The 20,965-nt window shown below is 43.8% G+C and overlaps 1 protein-coding gene across 1 annotated transcript in view; it reads left to right on the forward strand.

Annotated features, from left to right (window-relative positions):
• Positions 1-7,801, forward strand: part of PCP4 (Purkinje cell protein 4) — a 48,170-nt gene extending 40,369 nt beyond the window's left edge. Inside the window, exon 3 of the mRNA XM_053971897.1 lies at positions 6,999-7,801. Coding sequence (XP_053827872.1) covers positions 6,999-7,126 — 128 coding nt within the window. The 3' untranslated portion in view covers positions 7,127-7,801. The remainder of the gene's footprint in view (positions 1-6,998) is intronic.
• Positions 7,802-20,965: the final 13,164 nt, after the last annotated feature.

Consider the following 20,965-nt stretch of genomic DNA (forward strand, 5'->3'; position numbering starts at 1 on the left):
TAATTGTTGAGCAAAATCAATTCATCTGTAGTTGGCTACAATCTACTTGAGAATGCAATTTTTGTAAACTGAATTTTATTGCTATTCCTTTCTGTTCCATTATATTACCCCAATGTACATATTTTTTGTGCTACTTCGTTTATCTTATGTCAGAAATAATATTCCTGTTCTCCAACATTATTACAGCTAGGAAAAAAGAAAGATTAATCAGACAATTCAAAAGCCTCATGCTGAAATAACATTTTTAAAATTATAGAAGAACAACCATTATTTTCTACAGCAAAACTAATTTTTCAAGTTCGAGATAGCAACACCATATTCTGAAAGTAAAGGTCAATTCGAAAAATAAAAGATTCTGGTTGCCTAATAAGGTCATGTTCTTTATACCAAATTGTAATTTACAGTTGAATCAAATGATACTAATTATTTTTGGCTTGCTTTGAGTGATATTCTGGGGCCAGTTGGTGTAGTTCAGATAAAAATAGCTGTTACATTTAGTCTTATCATTAATGATAACCTTTATTTTTTTTCACATGGAACCTTTGAAGTCTCAGGAGACTGCTGAGCTCCAGGGGTTGCTTTTTAGTTTCAGAGATGGTTCCTTTGTGGACTTTACATTTCCCCAGCATCTTCCACCTTCAAAAACCAGAAAACAAAAACCCCTTGTGTAAAGCTGTAATTCCACCTTCAAAAACCCCTTGTGTAAAGCTGTAATTCCCCACCATCGAGTGCCTCTCTCCTGACAAACACAACAGGGAGCCCTGCACTCTGGAAAGTGGCCCTGGAATGCCTGGGTTCCTTTTGGAGTGACAAAACAAGGACAGCTTTAGGGATGGAGTCCTTGTCACAAAACGAGCATCTCACCCTGCAGCACTTCTAATGAGCAGGAAGGAAAATTATTGTTGTTCCTTATCTAATTAGAGAAAAAATGTGTATTTATTAACGAAGAAGCTGAATGTTTGTGGCCAAGAAGGCCACTGGCAGCAGGGCTGGGTGAGGAATTGTGTGTCCAGCAGGAGCAGGGCAGGGATTGTCCCTCTGGGCTGGCTCTGAGAGGCCCCTCGAGGGCTGTGTCCAGTTCTGGTCCTGCAGGAGAGACCTGGAGGGGCTGGAGCGTGTCCAGGGCAGGGAAGGGAGCTGGGAAGGGGCTGGAGAATTCCTGAGGGAGCTGGGAAGGGGCTGAGCCTGGAGCAAAGGAGGCTCAGGGGGGACCTTGTGGCTCTGCACAGCTCCTGCCAGGAGGGTGGTGAGGTTCTGCTGCCCCAGCCCTGTCCCAGCCCAGGGAGGAGCTGGAGCTGCTGCAGAGAGCCCAGAGGAGGCTCCAGGATGAGCAGAGGGCTGGAGCAGCTCTGCTGGCAGGAAAGGCTGGCACAGCTGGCATTGTTCACCTGCACAGGAGAAGCTTTGGGCTGAGCTCAGGGTGGCCTTGCAGGGCCTGAAGGAGCTGGGAAGAGAGAGAATTTACAAGTACAAGGGGGAATGGCTTCAAACTGACAGAGAGTTTAGGTTTAGATTAGATGTTAGAAGAAATTCTTTACTGTGACCTTAGTGAGGAGCTGTAACAGTTTGCCCAGAAATTTTATGGATGCTCCATCCCTGGAAGTGTTCAAAGCCACATTGGACACTGGGGCTGGAGCAGCCTGGCACAGTGGCAGGTGTCCCTGCCCATGGCAGGGGTGGCACTGGATGATCTCTAAGGTCCCTTCCAACCCAAACCATTCCATGATTCTGTAGTCTCCTAAAAAATGAGTCTTTTACTTCCTCACCCTCAAGTAGATACAGAGGGGAAAGAATGGCCAACATCACCTCTTGGCTTTTAAAAGTGTTGCTTATGAGGAGTTAAAGTGTGGCCTCCACACCTCTGAGCATCCATGTGCTGGCTGCTTGCTCTGTGGATTCTGGGCAGACAAAATGACTCTTCCCATCACATAAAGATAATGCTGCACATGGATGTCAACATCCATGTGAATCCTGCCCATTTTGGTCCTCTTTAATTAGGGGCTGTTCTGCCTCATTGGACAGGCTGGTGTAGTAGCTTGAGATAAAGATTGTCACAGCTTGAAAAATCTTTGGAGCAGTGGGAGGTAATGATCCTGCCTGAGGCAAAGCACTGCTTCTGGCCCTGTGATTCTGTCCCACACTCCATTGAATCTTTTTTTCCCAAACGCTGCAGTTTAGCTCCTGAAAAATGCAGTATTTTTATGAATGTATTCCATCTTCGGTCTGCTCCCATAATTCCTGTTGGATGTGAGCAGGGTGAGCAGGGGCAGAGGATGGCACCTGAGACGTGAAATGCCAGTTAGAGGCTTCAGCCCGTGCGATTTTTCATGCTGAATGGTTTTCCAGAATGTGACGAGCAATTTCTGTTTCATCTGCAAGATGGGAATTTCTGAGAATAAAGACCGAGTCCCCTTTTCCACCCCACTAACCTTTTCCCTTCCCTGAGCAGTTTTAGGAAGGACTGGTCTGTTTAGGATGTGTTCAAATGTCACAAAGGACTGCTTTAAACTTTTGGCCCATATGGAATAAGCAATGTTTCCTTTTCCCAGCGTTATCACAATTCATTTCACAATTCATAGCTGAAAAGTAAATGAAAGAAATAGCTGGAGGCACATTTGTGAATAATTATATTTGCACCACATTTCTTCAGAGTTTGATGGGTAGATTTATGTGTAAGATTTTATTGTTTTCCTTCAGCTTCATTATCCATCCAGTGTTTGCCATGGATCACAAGGCTCTGTAGCTGATCATGGAGGCAGCATTCTAATGCTGTTTCATCTGGAAAGGGAAAACACAGATCTTTTTTTTTCAGCTGCAGTGGTGCAAGATGATGGGAGACATGGAAAGCAGCTCATTAGTTGCTGCTTCAGGCTCTCCTGCTGGGATGAGTGCTGCCTGTGGTGAGGGAAAACCTGTGCCCTATAAATTGTCCCTGACTTCAGGCCTGCAGTGTGATGGTGCTGGGGCGTGGGGTGCTCCTTTTCAGCAGGCAGTTGATGACGCGCCCCAAGGAGTTTTGCCTCAGATCAGATCAGTTTTGATCAGATTTGCCTCAATTGGCACAGAGGCAGTTCGTGGTTAAACGTGATTTTGGGACATTCATTGGGTAACAATCTTTTGTTATGGCCAACAACTGCTGGCGTGGCATTGTTCACCTCCCCTGCTGGCAGTGATCAGAGCCCAGCAGGGACATGCACTGGCTGCCCTGCTTTGTCAGGCTGTGTTCAGAAGAGTCCAGCAAAGTATGAAGGAATCTTTCAGGGAAAGCCTTGAAATAGCTGAGTTCAGTGGGAAGGGTTAGGGGGATTTATTTATTATGGTGCTAATGAAAGCAGATCCCCCCTCAGAAAGCAGAAAATGCAGTCCAGGGCTTATCAACCATCTCTGAACCCTGTAAAAATCACAAGAAGCTTGTGGGTTTAAGTCTGCTGACAAGAATTTTGTTTTTCCCGGTTTTCTCCTGGGGGTGGGTGTGGTCCAGGGATCCTCAGATATCCATTTGGAAGGAATCATCGTGTAATTTAGAAAGTGAAGATACCAACAAAAGGTGTGTGGCAGAGGGTGGGGAGGGAATCCTGATCCACCTTGACTGCCACACCAAGGTAGCTTGGGAGAAGGTGGTTTGTTATCAGAATGGTTGGCCCCCACCAGCAGGAATGAAAACAATCAGATCCAGGAGTAAAACCTGTGCCAGTGCTTACCTGTGCTCTGGCCTGCTGAGAGTGAGAATTTCCTGGGTTTTCAGACCATTTCCAAGCTAATTATCCCTTGTGAAAGGAAAACCAGGAGTGCATGAAAGAGGAGCATTTCTACAGGCTTGCTTTCAACTCTCTGCAGAAATTTAATGATTTGAGGACTCAAATCCAACAGCCTGCAGGCTTGAGATATGTGAACAACTACTGACAGGTAAAAGTTACTGTGGCATGGGTGGATATGGAGTAGGAAGGGTGCAAAAGGGCTTTAATCTTTTTATCAGTGCAGTGAAGTGATTTCTAGTCTGTGCAGGTCCTGAGCCCAGGCTGGGTTTTCATTGTAATTAATTGGTTAATTCTTAATTTGTAGAATCACAGAATGGTGTGGGTTGGAAGGGACCTTAAAGATCACCTGGTTCCAGCTCCCCTGTCACGAGGGAGTTGGAACTCCTGCTCCTAACCAGTAAAACCATGTCGTTTGCAGGGTGTGATGCTTTTTAAATCACAAGGCTGCTTTTAGGGAAGCAGCTCAAGGTAAAAGCTAAAATTTTATTCCCTTAGACAAAGCCCAAGCTGGCACCCCACTGAATTTTCTCTCCAGATTTATAGTCCATCTGGTAAAGTATCTGTGCTGTGACAGGTATCAATAGGAAATGGTTTGGGGAGAACTCCAAGAAAATCCACTCCCAAAATTTGGGAAATACCTAATCCAGCTCTTTTCAGTTTAACATAAGACTTAAACTCTTTAAGCAAATATGTCAGTGCAATTATATATTAATATGTATTCTCTATGTATGGAAATGTGGATGGACCATACATGTATAAAAAAGTGAAATATGGGCATAGGGAGAAAGAAAATTATACATATATGTTTATTACATTACATTGCATATATAGATAATGCACATGTTGTTTTATAATGTATATTATGCACATATGTGTAATCATTATATTTCCCTACCATCTGCTAATTATGAGTTTATTATTTACTCATATAAATATCTTGGCCCATTTGAACACTTCTAATTTCTTAATTACAAGTCTAAGTCATGGCTGAAAACTTCTTGTCCTAGAATTTCTCAGTGGTGATAGGAAAATAGAAATATAGGAAGAGATCATATGGAATTTTGGTTTTGATGTCAACAACTGTAGGTCAAAAGAAATAAAAGGAAGTGAAACCTTAAGATATTGTAAATTATTGTATTACTGTTGATTTTAAGTCAGTGAGGACGGTACACATCAAGCAAAGATTTAAGTATCCTGGAAATTTTAGAGACAAATTACATTAAATGCTGCATTTTCTTAAGTCTTAACGTGAGATTGCTGAGTCACTGTTGAAAGTTAAGATAGTGCTAAAACTTAGCTGTAATAGGAAATGAGCTGTACAAGCCAGATTTCATCAAGAGGTACAGACCCAATTGTGTCTATTCATCCACCCATCTGGTTTTCCCAACTGGCATTTCCAAAGGAAAGTAATTACTACACTGAAAGGCTAAAATCGATGGATAGACTCCACTTCTACTCTTAGGTTGCCTTTAACCCATAAATACCAAATCAAAATCAGTTCCAATTTCTCCTTGGCTGTGTCACTTCTGACCTTCTCGTGCCTTTCCCCACCGAAGATAAAGTATAATTGTATTTCTGTACTTAGGGTGGTTGCATTGCTTGAATAGTTACACAAAGCATGCAGATTCTCGGATTTAATGACATGATTCTGTGATTTAATGACATAAAGTTAATGGATTGATTCTGTTCCACAAAAATCTTTGTTTTGATAGCTTAGCTTTTCATTAGCCTGTGTAATAAAATTTGGTGAGCTCTCAAGCTGTTCTTTTTTATCCAGATTTTCTCTTTCTTCTTCCATTTTCATCTTTCTTCTTAAATGTTTTCTAAATAAAACAAAATACTAAGTGAACATTTCTCTTACATTAGCATAGCTGCATTTATTTGGTTGTTGTAGTTAAAATAAAATCAATATGGGATATTGCAAAACCTTCTCTTTAAATATTTCCTCAGTTTAGAATGCTCCATAGAAAATGGACACAAAAACTGAGTTCTGAGTAAGAATGAGAAGTAAAGGCAAGAAATCCTGCAGGACTCATGCTAAAACCATGGAATGGCATCCCTGTTTTCTAGTGTGCAGGACAGAGACAATGATAGGATAGGTTTATTTTCATTTTAATAATACATTGGACGTGTTGCCTTTATTTGCATTAACAGTACTTGGGGATGAGCATCCTGGAGATATTAATGTCAAGAATTAAAAGCAAAGTGGATCAAAATAGGTGAATTCCCCCAAGCAGAGCTCCCTGCAGCCTCCTGGTGTGATGTGCACTGCAGGCTGGCACCCAACAGTTACATCAGTGAGTTTAACAAACCAATTTATGGTGAAAAACTCAGTGCTGTGATGAGGTTAGTGGGGCAAACGTGTGCTCCCACCAACTCAGCCCAGGCAGTTTGGGGTTATCTTTGCAACCAGGGCAGGAATTTTCCCAGGGGGTTTAAACTTAGGGTTGGGTGAAGGAAAATTCAGCAGAGTCAGCTGGGTTGTCCACATGGAGGTTGAATGCAGCTGAAGGGAAAGCTGAGGCCTGGGAATAAAGGAAGGCAAAGAGCCAAGGATTTAGGATGAAAGACAAGAGCAGAGCCTGGAGAGAAGTGAGGGAAGCAGCACAGTGGTGGAGAGATTGGACATAAATGATTCAGAGGGGAAGAGCTGTGCATGTTGGAAGGGATGAGGCAGGAAATGAGTGGATAGAATGGAAATTAGCCTTAAGGAAGTATTATCTCTTCCTCTCATGTTGGAGGTGTGATAAAAACAGGGTCTTAATGCCTCTACTTTAAAATATTTTAATCCATCTCTTTTTTTAGAGTAAACATAGAATAATTTAGGTTGGAAAAGACCTTCAAGTTCTCCCTGCTGGGTGGCACAGAGGAGTCCCTCTGTCCCTCACCGTTGGCTGGGGGGACTTGGCCAGGTGCTGGATGAGTGCTGAGCACCCTTTGGATGTTGCTCCTCAGTGCCCAGCTCCCCACGGGATGTCACTGGGAGGGGTTTGATGTAACTTGTGCAGGCTTTTTCCCTGAATCTGCTCCCCATTGCCATGGCTGTGTCTACTGATGCCTTTTCCTTGGTCTGAAAATTGAGAGCCAGATACGGTTAAGGGAAAAAGGGCTTTTACCTCGGTATTTAATAAGGATCTTTAGGAAGAAGGAGAAAGCAGCAGAATTTTCCACCTGTGCTGTTCACTGATTATCCCTTTCTGAAAAAGCTGTTGATGTTTTTGTTCTGTTTCCTTTGAGCAGATGGGCAAAAGAAGGTCCAAGAGGAGTTTGACATAGACATGGACGCGCCAGAGACAGAGCGGGCGGCCGTGGCGATACAGTCCCAGTTCAGAAAATTCCAGAAGAAAAAGGCGGGGTCCCAGTCCTAGTAGCTACCTCACAGCTCAAAACAAAGTAATCCTGAGATGATTTATCAAGAAGATCAGAAATAACACAAAGATGCATGTACAGAAATTATCAATATTTAAAACCCCATTGGCAGACAACAACCCATGAGCTTGTGTGCGACTTCATCCCCCAGATGTTTCACGCCCATTATCCTCTGTAACTCACCATTTTACTTGATGTTGTAATAAAAAGTTAGGGTGAAGTAATTAAAGTGTCTGCCTTCATCTGTCTTTCCATATTAATCCAGCAAGTGCAGCGTTACAAATGAACCCAGCCCAGATGCCTGTTTCCCTCTCCACCTAAAGCTCAGAGTCATAACAGCACCGTATGTTGCAGGGATTTTTGCTGAGGGATGAGATAGATGCATCTCAGCCCTGCTTCCCTCATCTGGAGAATTCCAGCTGCCAGCAAAATGTGAAAATAAAATGACTTTATTGTAATGAGCTGAAAGTTAAAAAGAAAAGTTGGCATGAAGAAGAAGCTGGCATGAGGGGTGTAGGAAGCAGGGAGCAGTTTACTTTTGTCTTGCAAGTGTATCAATGAAGTGGTTTGAGTGGGGAAATTGTGCCTGTCCTTCCTCTTTGCATGATAACATTCAGAGATCTTGGACCGCATTGACTGTTACGGAAAGAAAACAATAAACCAGACACAAAATACCTTTGGAAGTTTGGGATTGATTTTTGTCCGTAAAAATAGCAACTGACCCTCTAAACTCTATTTCTTGATGCAGTTTTTCAGTCTCTGCATAATCAGCGACTGTTTCTGTGCCATCTCTCTGTTTCCATATTATTTTTCAGTGTTTGAGGAGTAAATCATAACAGGCTTCCCATTTGCACGATTCTGTATTCAGCTCTGAGCCCCTTTATTGCTGTGTTAGCCCAAATTTGGGTCAACAAAAAGCAGCTACAACGTGTCTGAAATGGGGAAGTGAGTGGTGACAGCCTGCCAGCCTTTCACTCCTTCAGGGGGCACAGATCCAGGTGTCATTCCCAGCTCTGCCCAGGGGGGATTCTTTTCTTCCTCTCCCACCTTCCACAGGAGTGTTTGATCACCAGGGCAAGGGACAAATGCAGTCACCTTCAAACAGAAGGCCAGGTCAGGGGGCAGGAATAGAGGGAGAGGAGGGATCTCATGGCCTTCCCACAGGAGCCCAGCAGTGCTGGAGAGGTGCAGAGCTGTGGGATTACAAAGGAAAAGGAAAAAAACCTTCTGCAGGTTAAGGCACTTGTGCTGGGCATCATTTTAGAGGTGGTGTGCCAAGAGCTCTGGCCCCGTGCTGGCTACAGGGAGACCTCAGGGATGCTGAGCAGGAGAAATCCTGTGGGCAGAGAAGAAAGCATGGGCAAACATGATTTGTGAGCTGCTTGAGACTGGGTGGGAAATCACAGGGTTTTTTAGAAGTCATTTTGGAGGGGAACACCCAGACCCTGCTGTGGCACCTCTTTCTGTGTGTCAGGTCCTAGGCATGACTTTCCCACTCATCACCTGCAAAGTCAGTGTCCTCCAAGCTGCAGCTCAGTGCTTTCATTATTTTTTTTTCATCAGCACTCTGCATTTACGAATTTCACAAATAAACCTCAAATAACAGTGCTGCTGTGCTCAAAGTGTGGTTTGTGGAGGCCCCAGTTCCCCCACTTGTCTTTCACAGCAACTGCTCACCATATAATGATAGCCTAAGCATAATAATCTAAAAATTGTAATGGCTTTGGATTGTTTTGGTGCCATTTTGTTTAGATGAACATATATTTGTAATAAAAGACTGCATTTGTGTTCTGCATTATGTCATTTGAAACAGCATGAGCTCTGTAATGGCTACTTAATTGAATAAAAACTATGGGTAAGCACTAGGCTTTTATATTTGATCTGACATTCCTTGGACTTAAATTTCCTACACAACAGGAATAATCATATGGTCGGGACACAGAGAAAATGATTGCATTATTGAAGCACAGCAACAGGGGCTGTTAGTAAATGAATTACAGCTCTTTCAGCAGCAGGGCTTTTCTTCAATGTGCAGTTCAGAGTGCATCTTACAGACACAGCCCTAATGTACAGAGAAACATAATGAGGGAACGGTGATCTGGCATGAAATTTGGAATAATTGTGGCTGCCCCTGCCAGACAATTTCCTTTTTATGTAAATGTGTTTGCACACAGGTTGATGTTCCCAGGAGAGCTTTCTTGCTCCTGAGTCTTGCTCTTCACTCATCTTTTGCCCATATCCAAGGTGACAGCTGTTAATTTCTTTTCTTACCACTAACTCACGCTTTTCAAAGACCTCTCTGGGTTTGGCTGAGGTGAGAAAAGGTGTTGGATCCAACCAGGATGGGTGAAGGAGGACAGTTAAATATTCCAGGGATAATGTGGGTCTTTTAACTTCCCGACAACTTCCCAACACTTACTGAGCTCTGCCTAACTCTGAGTAATGCAGTAATGGAAAGAAAGATTTAAATTAGAGGGATACCTGTGCTGATAACCCCAAAGTTCTCATAGGTATTCTGAAGAATATTCAGAGCAGTAGATTTTGCAGGAAATGGGGTTATGGCTCCCACCACTGACACCCACACCCTCCCCAGACACATCCATGCTGCCTCTGCTCCAAATTGCTGCCAGATTTTCCCAAAAGAGAAAAACCTACAGCTGAGTGATCAGAACAATTGCCTGAGCCTGTGAAATCCTTAGTTCACATCATTGCCTGGACCGTAAAATAACCTGTGGAAGTAAACACAGAGGAGACCAAGAGAAGGAACCAAAAGCCCTGAAAAAGCACAGGAATGCCCACACGAGGGAAACAGCAAAGAATGTGGAGTCTGTCAAGTTAAGGAGAGAAAAGCCACAGCCAAACCTGTGGGGGAAGTGGAAGTTTTACAGTTTTACTTTTCTAGAAAGTAGAAATGAGTTTTGGATTACTGCCCAGAGCAGAGGCTCCCACAACTCAGAGTTTGGAGCAACCTGGGAAAATCACAGAACCATAGAATCAAGCATGGAATGGGTTGGGTTGGAAGGGTTCTTAAAGCTCAGCTCTTTCTGACCTTCTTTTCCATAAGAAGGGAACATCCACTGTCCCAGGCTGCTCCAAGCCCCAGTGTCCAACCTGGCCTGGGACACTGCCAGGGATCCAGGGGCAGCCACAGCTGCTCTGGGCACCCTGTGCCAGGGCCTCACCACCCTCCCAGAGAGGAATTCCTTTCCAATATCCCATCTGAACTGACCCTCTTAGTATCAACAAATTAATACCAACAAATCACCAGGAGTGCACGAGGTTCACCCTTGGCTGGTGGAGGAGCTCAGATGCACAACATCCGCCTTGCTCAAACCATTGCTCAGCTCCAGGGAAAATTAACAACATATTTTAGAAATGTCATTTAGAAAGGGCTCTAGCAGAATTCAGGGATTTCCAAAGAGCAACTTCATTAGGAGTCTTGAGAGAGAACCAAAGCTATGATGTGATCCAGCCATGATACATCACCACCTGGCAGCTGTGATTCCCAAACCTGCTGCTGGTGGAGATGACAGGTGGGAATTGGGAACCCAGGGACACCTGGATTTTTCCAGAAGTTTTAACAGGACTGCCTTGAGTGCCTCTCAGAGGAGCTGAGGTGTGGGAACAAAGGATCCCACAGAAAAACAAGGTGACAATTTGTTGTACAGGCTCCCCAGGGCAGTGGGCACAGCCCCAAGGCTGCCAGAACTCAAGGAGTGTTGGGACAATGCTCCCAGGCACAGGGGGGGATTTTGGGATGTCTGTGCAGGGCCAGGAGTTGGGCTTGGATGATCTCTTTGGGTCCTTTCCCACTCAGGACGTTCCATGATTCTATAATTCTTTTCTCAATATTAGCTCTATACAAGTGTTCAAAGCCTGATGGGGAAAAAAGCAGAGTGTACTATCAATATGATGAAATTAATATTTAGACATCTATCTCCTGGAAGCATTTAAATGCAAATATCCTTCTCAATCTGAAAACAGCAGAAATCCCTTGTATTGGTTTATATGATCAAGACAATCTTCAGAGGGGGAAGATCCAGGAACCTCCCCTCAAAAGAGAAGCTCTGCCATTTCTAATCCATTAAAGTCTAGTCACGAATGGGTTATTTAGCTCAATTCTTAAATTAAGGCAGTTCATTTTTTTCTGGTTTTTTTTTTTTTTTTTTTTTTTTTTTTTTTGTTTTGTTTTGTTTTGTTTTGGTTTGTTTTGTTTTGGTTTGTTTTTTTTTTTAATCCCTAAACTCTCCCTGACAGATGGTCTCCTGCCTTTTAGTATCTCCAGTGATGGTAAGGCTAAAACCTTCCTTGGCAGCTTGTTCCATGGCTGAACTTTTCTTAAAGCTATAAAGGTTGGTTTGTACTTAAAACCTAAATCCTCCCTCCTGCCATTTAGATTAATTTGTTCCAGTCCAGCTATACCCAGTTTCCCTAATCTTATCTTGTGGGTCTCCTTTTCAACCCCTTTTTGTTATTTTCTGTTATTCTCCTTTGAACTCTGCCCGTTTATCTGTGCCTGGAATGAAATGCAGCCATCCAGATGAAATGTACCCAGTGCCAGGCACAGCAGCACAATTATCTCCACTATTTTACAAGTGATGAGCCCCTCAAATTTACACGGCTTTTGGCATTTTTTTTGTGGTAGTATTATTTTGCTGGCCTGTAGTCAGAACATCATTTCCCAAGAATATAGAGTTGCTCTGTGATCTCTCTGGCTGGTCAGGATTTCATTTCACCTTTTTTTTATTTTTTTTTTTTTCTGCAAAAGACTACTCTGGCTGTAAAACATCTTTATTTTTTTAATTTTATAACTCCCCCTGCACCTCTGCAATACTGGGATGACACAGAAATCTGGGTAAATGTCTTCATATGTAGCACTTTTTCCTTCAAATAAGGCAGGAATTGTAATAGTTTCAATTTTTTTTGTGCTTTCCCATTTTATGTTACTAAATAATGACAGTCAGGTGCAGAGGCTTCAATGATCTCTAAATCAACCTTTTTTGGAAACTCAGAAAAGGTTTCAATGACTTCCTATTTTATTCCAAAAAAGTTAACTTGCCTTTACTGGTGATGACTAATTATTTGATAAGAAAAGTCTTCATATCCACAGCTAAAAATAGCTTTTGAAATAAGCCTGAGGACTCTTGTCCCTTCTCAGTGCGTTGTGATTTAATGATCTTTTCACAAAGGCCAAACTTACACTATTACTCACATTCAGTGGTAGTTTCCAGCAGGAATATTCCTGCAGAAATCTTCAGGACTAATGTGACAAAGGGAGGGGGTGTGAGCACATGATCTGTTGGCCTCATCAAGTACACAAAGTACAGTGACTTTCTGTGCTTGGTTTGCAGATCTTGGCGAAATTATATCCCTGGATTCCTTGAGCCATTGCAATTTCTTGTTGGGAGCCAAGCCTGTGTTTTATAGAGTGAATTATTGAAAAAATAAAATAACCAGCAGATGATGGCAATGATTAATAACAGATACAATAATTACTACAGCAAGGGGAAAACTGACAAGTTTCCAAAAGACTGGAAGCAACTGGTGACAGGACAAGGGGGAAAGAAGTGGGCTTAGATTGGGTATTAGGAAAAAATTCCCCCCTGTGAGGGTGGGCAGGCCCTGGCACAGGGTGCCCAGAGCAGCTGGGGCTGCCCCTGGATCCCTGGCAGTGCCCAAGGCCAGGCTGGATGGAGTTTGGAGCAGCCTGGGATGGTGGAAGGTGTCCCTGCCCATGGCAGGGGTGGAATTCCATGATCTGTAAGGACCCTCCCAACCCCAACCATTCCACAACTCCATGATCTCTCCAAGCACGTTTAGTTCAGATCATGCACACAAGCCACGGTGAGACTTTCCTTTGTGTGGCACGGGCAGAGCTGTCACCCTCCCCCTGCTGTGACCAAACCCAGCTGCAGTGGCAGCAAATTGTCTCTCCTTGGCACCAGGGACATTTCTGGCCACGTCCCTGCCGTGCTGTGCCCCTGCCCAGGGCTGGCACCATCCCACTTCCCCCACCTCTGCACAGGGGCTGCAGGGTCTGCTCCCCACTTCAGGATCAATGGGGATAGAGCAGTGCCCTTTAGGCACTCTGTGTTTGTGTCACATCTCTCATTATCAGGTGTTTTGAGAAAACTCACCCCGACCCTGCAAACCTTGAGGTGGAGCCTTTTAGGGGCTGATGGGGGCACGTACCTGCCTGCCTGGCTGGGTGAGCTGAACAGGCAAATCCCATTGCCAAAAAAAAGGCCAAAAGAGGCATCAGCATGAGAGCTTTGAGCTGATCAGCCACGGGGCTGTGGAGTCACCACCCTGCCCTAAAAGCCCAGAGCAGCATCGGGTACCACTTGGCAGGGCAGGGCACAGAGCAGGGGGAGATGGCAGCAGAGCCTGGGAGCAGGGAAGGGGATTTCTGCAGTGGGAAAGGGTTTGGAAAAGGTGAAGGGGACAGGTGTAACAACAGCTCTTTGAGGGGAGGCACAGGGTGTGGGCAGAGAGCCTGGCAGGAAGGGTGGGCAGGGATGGGAGGGAGGTGATTGCCTGGTGCCGGGGAGCTGCAGCTCTTCATTTCCCACTCACTCTCGTGCTGAATGGGTGGGGAACGGCTTCAGAGATTTCCCCTTTGGTTATGTAAAACGGGACACGTGGTGGTGCCTTCAGGGGTACCTGGGAGCAGCGCTGAGGTGTCAGCAGCGTGCCCAGGTTATGCAAGGCAGCTGGCAGGCAGCGAGGAGCACAGCTGTGCACTGCAAATTCTGGCAGAGTTAAAAATAAAAGCCTCACCGTTTGATCAGCCAGCCTGGAGTTTGCACTCTAGACTTCCCCCTGACATATGGTGCCTACAGCCTCTGGAGAGCACCCAAACCACCTCTTGCATCCAGGGCTTAAAAGAATTGGGAGACATCATCTGTGGAGAAATTAAAATCACTGTTTGCGGGGAGAGCAATTTTATTCCGCTAGAATTCTTGTGCCATCAGTGTTCCCCTGTTCACAAAGGCCTTTTCTTTACAAAGGATAAGCCGAGGCAATCAATTGTTTTTATCTGGTAAATGAAAATGAATAAAATGCAATTTGGGTGTAGGTAAACAGAGAAGTCATTCTCCACTCAGCATTAGCTCACATCTCAATGGACATTAGCCCTGTGTTTATTGAAGGACAGGTTATTGCCTGGGACATTGGGATTTTAGTGGAATGGAACACAAACTCCAGTTTATTGACATCTGCTGCATAGCAAGAAGATGGATGATTAGCTCCTCTGTTTCTGCTCTTTTTCAGAACTGCTGTGTGGATGCCCACAAGGGGAAAGCTTGGATTATGCATCATATTCTTCATACTTTTATACAGAAGAAGTTAATGGCCCTTTCATAGAAGCACTTTCCATTAATACAAGTTTTCTTGGCATCAGAGAGCTACCTGCTTTTGCTTCGTTCTCACAGATGTACATGACTTAGTGCCTGTCATCTGAATTAAAAGTCCATTATCTTGATTCTGTGCTGCACATTGAAATTTTAATCCTGCACACTTTGTAATCAATAGTACTAATTTTCAATAGTATTTTCAGTTTAGAGCTGCCAAAGCTTCAAGGACTAGCAACAAAGCAAAAAAGTAAAAAGAATAAAGGAAATCCTGAAAGTATCCAGCAAGGAGGGGAAATTCTCTCGATGACAGTTGGTTGTATTTTTTTGCCTGCACAGAAACAGATAATTCTCCTTTGAGGAAAAAAAAAAAGAACCCAAATAATAAACATCCCTTTCTCATCTGCACAGTCAGAGCTCGGGCTGGCGTGCACAGCAGCCACGAGCAGCTGCTTCCCTGGGTGCACCAGCACGACATAAACCTCATTCCTGCCCTTGATTTTGATTTTCCTCAGGTGCCACCTCACTGCAGGGCTGCAGCACGAGGGAGGATGTGCTCCATAAAGGTGAGATACAGCTCCTGGAGCTGCTGCCTGGCTCCTGCTGCTGGAAGTTATCACCTCAGAATTTATCACCCCAGGGCTGAGAGCCCGCTGGAGCTCATCCTCCCTTGCTGGGGAGGGCAGGGGGCTTCAGGATGGGCCAGGGGAGGTTCAGGCTGGGCACCAGGAGGAATTTCCTCTGAAATTTAGGTCTTCCATATGGAGGGATTGTTAAACATTGGGACAGATGTTCAGGGTGGCAGCGGGGTCCCCGTGCCTGGAGGTGTCCAAGGACGTGGCACTCAGTGCTCTGAGCTGCTGGCAGGGTGGGGATGGGTCACAGGTTGGACACTCTTGGAGGGGTTTTCCAGCCTCAGTGATTCTGGGATTTGTGACTCTGCAGGCACAGGGGGGCAGCCCTTGGGCTGCTTTGGTGCCTTCCCACCCTACCAGACCCCAGTGAAATTGTAATATGTGATACAAACCAGGTCACCCTCTGTGTGTGTGTGGAAGCCACTGCTTCATCCAGAAGGATAATTCAGCAGAAAACCTTGAAGACATCCCCACCTGCTTGCCACTTCTGGAGTGTCCTTCTCCCTCTCTGCCCTGGAAAGAGCTGACAATAAGCAGGTGATGGATCTGGGACTTGCAAAACGCCACTGAGAAATGTTTTGCAGCTCAGGAATATCAAACCACACGGCCAAGGAGGACTCATGCACACAGAAAGTTTGGTTTCTCAGCTCTTCCAGGCTTTCAGGGCATGCCTTAGTTATCATGGCATGAGCATGGGTTGCTTGTTCTTTGTCTTAGCAACCGAATTTCACTCTCAATTTTCCTGCTGCTCCTTGCTAAAGCATTCCCAGCTGAAAAGCTTTTCTCCTGATATACTGCATAAGGCTTGATTGGGTTGCTGGAGTCAACATTAGTATTTTTAGACAATGGTCCACAGCCTCTGATGCAAATCAACTTTAAAAGGTTACTTTTGTTTGTGTGCTTTAGGCTATTCTGTTCCCTCTTGTAACTCCTTTTTCCTGTGCTCTGTCAGCAGTGATATTCTTTAGGTGAGATGATTAGTCAAGGCCACTTAATTCCTTTTGCCTGTCTCTTCTCTGACATAAAACCTGTTGATTCCCACTGAAAAAAAAATCTGATCTGTTGGCTGTTAGGAACTTTTGTATTTGTCAGCCTTGGAGTTAAGCATTGTTAAAAGATCTATTTTCCAGTCTGATCATTTCATAAAAAACCCAGAAAACCCAGTCATTTTTGTCTTCCCCTTAAAATATCAATCAAACTAAAACAAAAGCAAGACTTGCCCAACTTATGTAAAGCTGGATCGCACTTCAGACAGTATTTTTGTGCATTATTAAGTTTACTGAAGTCTCAGGGGATGAAATTTGCAAAAGCAAGTACCATTTAAAGTCATTGGCACTCGTGCACTTTAATCCCCTGGGTGCTTTTGCAAATCTTTCACAGACTGTGTAAATGTGCCATACTCAACTGCAGCAATTCCGTGATGGATGAGGCTTCTGCCAAGCAGGGAGATTTAGCAGAGCCTCTCTTCCTCGTGTATTTCACTGTTATTAACAAGCTCTCACCTAGAGCAAAATAAATCTGACTTAATTTGCACCAGCTTCCAGTTATTAGCCATCCATTTGTAAATATAGCTGCAGTGACATCTGATTGTTTTTTGATATGTCTGTTGCATCAGAAACAAATCCAAACAAATTCTGTCTGGTTACATATCAGCATTTATTATCAGCTGTGAAGGAATTGCCTGCAGAGAGAGTTTGGAGGAACTCTGGAGGAACAGGACCTTTTCCTGGTGCTGAAATTCCTTTTTTTAGACAGCAAACAAAGCTGACTCGCTACATATTTAAGCCTTTCCTCAGGCTTTAGTCTGGCGTCCAACCCTTGAAAGTGTCCAGCCTCATTCTGCAGCAAAATCACCTGAGTTTGGTGAGACAGAGAGGAGTTTATCCCATTTCCAGATGGAGCTGATCCAATCCACTGCTCCTTTCTTATTTATAACGAGCATCCACGTTCACTGCAGCAGGGTTTATGTTAGAAATGCTCATGTGATACCAGAGGTAAATAGTTAATAGACTGGAAAGTCACAGTTAATGGAGGCTTGGAAGCTCATCCAAAAAACCCCTCAAGGACAGGGGCCAAGTGTTGGAGGTGGGCTCCTTGCAAGGCAGTTTTCACCAAAGTTGGGAAAAAAGGAGGAATTAGTAAATGATGCTGAAGACATCACTTTTAATGAGGATGTGAGGCTGGGTTATATAACCCAGGGTATTTATGACTTCACGGCAATTTAGGGATTTTCATTCTGCAGTCAAAAATTGGTTGGGAATCATAATTGAGAAAATTGACAATTTTTACAGGATCCCTCTTCCTCTAACCTGAAAAGAAAGGAAAAGAGCTCACTGCTACAGCCTGACACTGACACAGCCTGATCAATTCTCTGATTAACTAAGGCCAAATATTTCAGAGAAATTTGTTTCTCGCCTACATACAGTCAACCAAGTTAATTGAGCTAAGAGAGATTTCTTTCTAAATACCCTGTTCAGCAGAATAACTGTGTTATTCTCCCACTTAGTGCAACATGAGAGATTCTGGATTCAGCTGAAGTTTTAGAAATGCACATCTGCTACCTTACCTTGATAAGAGCTACAATACTAAAATAAGAAGCCTCAGTCTCTGGGGTTAAAAGGTCTTTTTCTCTCTTTTTTTCCCCTGCTGTTTGTGGGGTTTTCTAATTTTTTTTTTTTTTTTTGTTTACTAGAGTAGTTTCAAGAGTCACGTAATTTCTCCTAGGAAAAAAAAAAAAAAGAGAAGCCACATTTTAAAACTTGGTTGAGATGTTGGTGGAAGTTGGCTGTCCTTGTTCCTCATTAACAAAACAACTGAAGTAGCAGGGATTTTTTTCTGGGCACTGGGCTGTGCCCCTTGTCTTTTGTCTTGGACCTGTGCACTGGGAAAAGTCAGAGTGAGGAGAAAAGCAGGGGTATTGCCTTTCCTTAGCTGTGGTATTTATCTTCAGACCTCGCAGGATTATCCAGTTAAGCTCATTAACTGAACTGTCAGTCAAAGCACAGGTTATTTCCAGCTCTTTTTTTCTGGACAATCAATCAATTAAAGATTATAGCAGCCCTGAGATATGAAGATATGAGGTGAGTTCTTGGCCAGGGCATCCAATTGTTGTGTTAACTCCAGATATTGCCCATGTGGGCACAAACACATGGACATTTAAAGAATTCTGGGAGATAAAAGCACTTTGATTTGGTATTTTGATTCAGCTCAAGTTTTAGGGAAACTAAGAGAGCTTCTGCCTTTCTTGGATGAAAAATAGGGGATCTGGTGGAGTATGTTTCCCTTAGCATCCCAAGATGATCTTTTTTCCTGAATTTTCCTGTGGCAGTGACATCTAAAAGTCAGTTATTAGAACTTAACTTTCTTGTCTAAGTTATTATGTAAGTTCAGTGTAGCTGTGATGCGTATTTGTATTTCATAATCATTTCTTGAAACTTCTTTGCATGTGTGAGCGAAGCCTAAGCCTTAAGGGATTTAATGTTTAGCATATTTCTGCAATCTGGCAAGGTCATCTTTCTGCTGATATTTGAGTTAGGAATTTACACAGCAAATGCCATAACTATTAAGTGTGAGAGAAAGCCAGAGTCCTGAAAAATTAAGATGTTTGAAAATAGAACCTGACCTTCTCTAATACAGGATTCCTGATGCCCTCCCCACACCCTTTGCTTAATATTTCAGTTCCCATCACACATGGTACAAACAAACATAAATCAATCAGGAGTTTTCCCCAGTTTGCAGACATCAACAGTTTTCAAAGTGACCTTATTCCTTCCTTCAAAAACTACTTCGAACAGGGAATGAAAATTTCCCTCCCAGAAATCAAAATGTGAATCCAGCTACTGGAGAACAAATGTGTGGCAGTGAATTAAATAATTTTATGGGTTTTTTTTAGAGAAGTTTTACTCTTCTGAACTTTCCAGCTGTACTTTGTTTAACCTTAGCTAATGCACTGTGTCAAACTTCAGCACGTACAAGATGAGATTGTTCTAATTATAAGATTGTCATAGTTTTTAGTATTAAAAAAATCTGCATTTGCCCATCTGCATCTTCACCATCTTTAAGAGGCTTAAGAGTCACAACTTAGCAAATATAAATTAACATTAAAGAGTCATGTGCTGTATCTGCAGAACGTGCAGAGCTGAGCCCTCTGTGCCTCAAAGTTTCCCCTTTGTCAAGGCTGACAGGAGCAATCTGCTGGCAGGAGGGAAACGTGACAGAAACCTCCTGTCCTGCCTTCTTTAGAAGTTGATCTCCTGTCTTAGAGAGAGCGTGGCTGCTGTTCCTGCAGTGCCTGAGCTAAACAAGCACTCAGTAATTCCCTTTTCCATTTGAAGACGCAGGGATCTCTTCAAAAGTTGATTTTAGTGCTACCAGCTGCACAACGAAAAGAGTTTTATGGTGCCACAGTGTTTGTGTTTGCAAACAGTGCTGACCATCCACTCCAGTCTTGGAAACATTCATGCAAACCTGTTCCCCTTTGAAATAATTGTACACCAGACTCTGGGAACATTTTGACACGGATTTAACTCAAGTCAGCAGTGACCACACCAAACCAAGCTCCCCTCTCTTCAACAACTCTTTGCCACCTTCCTCAGCTGATACAATGCAAGGAATGCACTTCTTATTATATAAACTTCAAGGTTTTCATTTCTTAAGGTGTGTAAAGTCTTGGAAAACAACCTTTTGTCGTTGTCCAGCTAAAAGATGAGATCAAGCCTGGACAACACCAGGCTGTATTTTTTATGGTGCAGCACTCACCTTACCTGCTGTATTCCCACATTTCTAGGCAACAGAAGTGGGTTTTGAATTGTTGCTCTCCCAAGCTCTGCTGCTGAGCCCCATGCCAGGAGCTGCCAATGCCTTCAGCTGGAGCTGAGCTAAACCTCAGGGCTGTTCCCTGCTCTGCCATGCAAACCTGTCCTGTGCTGGCTGCAGGAACTGCAGGAACCCTTTCTCCTTCCTTTCTGTGCTGCTTGCCTCCCTGATGGGCCATTTCTGCTTTTAAAAGTCACCCACCACGACTGTAAAAGTTACTTTTACAGTCACAGTACAGGAAAGGATGTAGCTTGACCAGCTGACATAAATAAATAAATTCTAGCTTCAAAATTAGACAGTGGCTGTGCTGACTGCTCTGCATCCCTTGTGTGCTGGACTAACAAGTGGCTCCAGATGCTTTGCCACACACAGTGAGTATTTATTGCCTGAAAAATAAAGAAAAAAAATTATGGGATAAATTGATCATCAAACAGCAAGCCACAGTAAAATGCCAGAGCAATCCTAGCCTGGCCTGCCAGGATTAAGCTGGCAGGTGCTTGAGCAAACTGCAATCTTCTGGAACACGATTAAAATGTTTGCTCTTTGGAGTTGCAGTCCTCGTGGTGGCTGAAGGCGTATTTATATAAATTAATGGAAATACTGACGATCCTTTGGTGGCAATATGTAAATTTTTTGTGATAACATCCTAGAATTGGTTCTCAAGCAATGGCCTCATTTGGGGGAAAAAAAGCAGCATGTGGTGGCCAGCTCAGACACTCAGGAGGTGGAGAGAAACATTTTGCAAGGACATTTGGTGACAGGACAAGGGGACATTTCTTTAGACTGAAAGAGGGCAGGCTTAGATGGGATATTAGGAAGAAATTATTTTCTGTGAGGGTGGGGAGGGGCTGGGATGGAATTCCCAGAGCAGCTGTGGCTGCCCCTGGATCCCTGGCAGTGCCCAAGGCCAGGTTGGACACTGGGAGCAGCCTGGGACAGTGGGAGGTGTCCCTGCCATGGCAGGGGTGGCACTGGATGGGCTTTAAGGTCCCTTCCAGCCCAAACCATTCCATGATTTGAGGGGAGCTGGGGAAGC

This window comes from Vidua macroura, chromosome 2, assembly GCF_024509145.1.
Source record: "Vidua macroura isolate BioBank_ID:100142 chromosome 2, ASM2450914v1, whole genome shotgun sequence".
Lineage (NCBI taxonomy): Eukaryota > Metazoa > Chordata > Aves > Passeriformes > Viduidae > Vidua > Vidua macroura.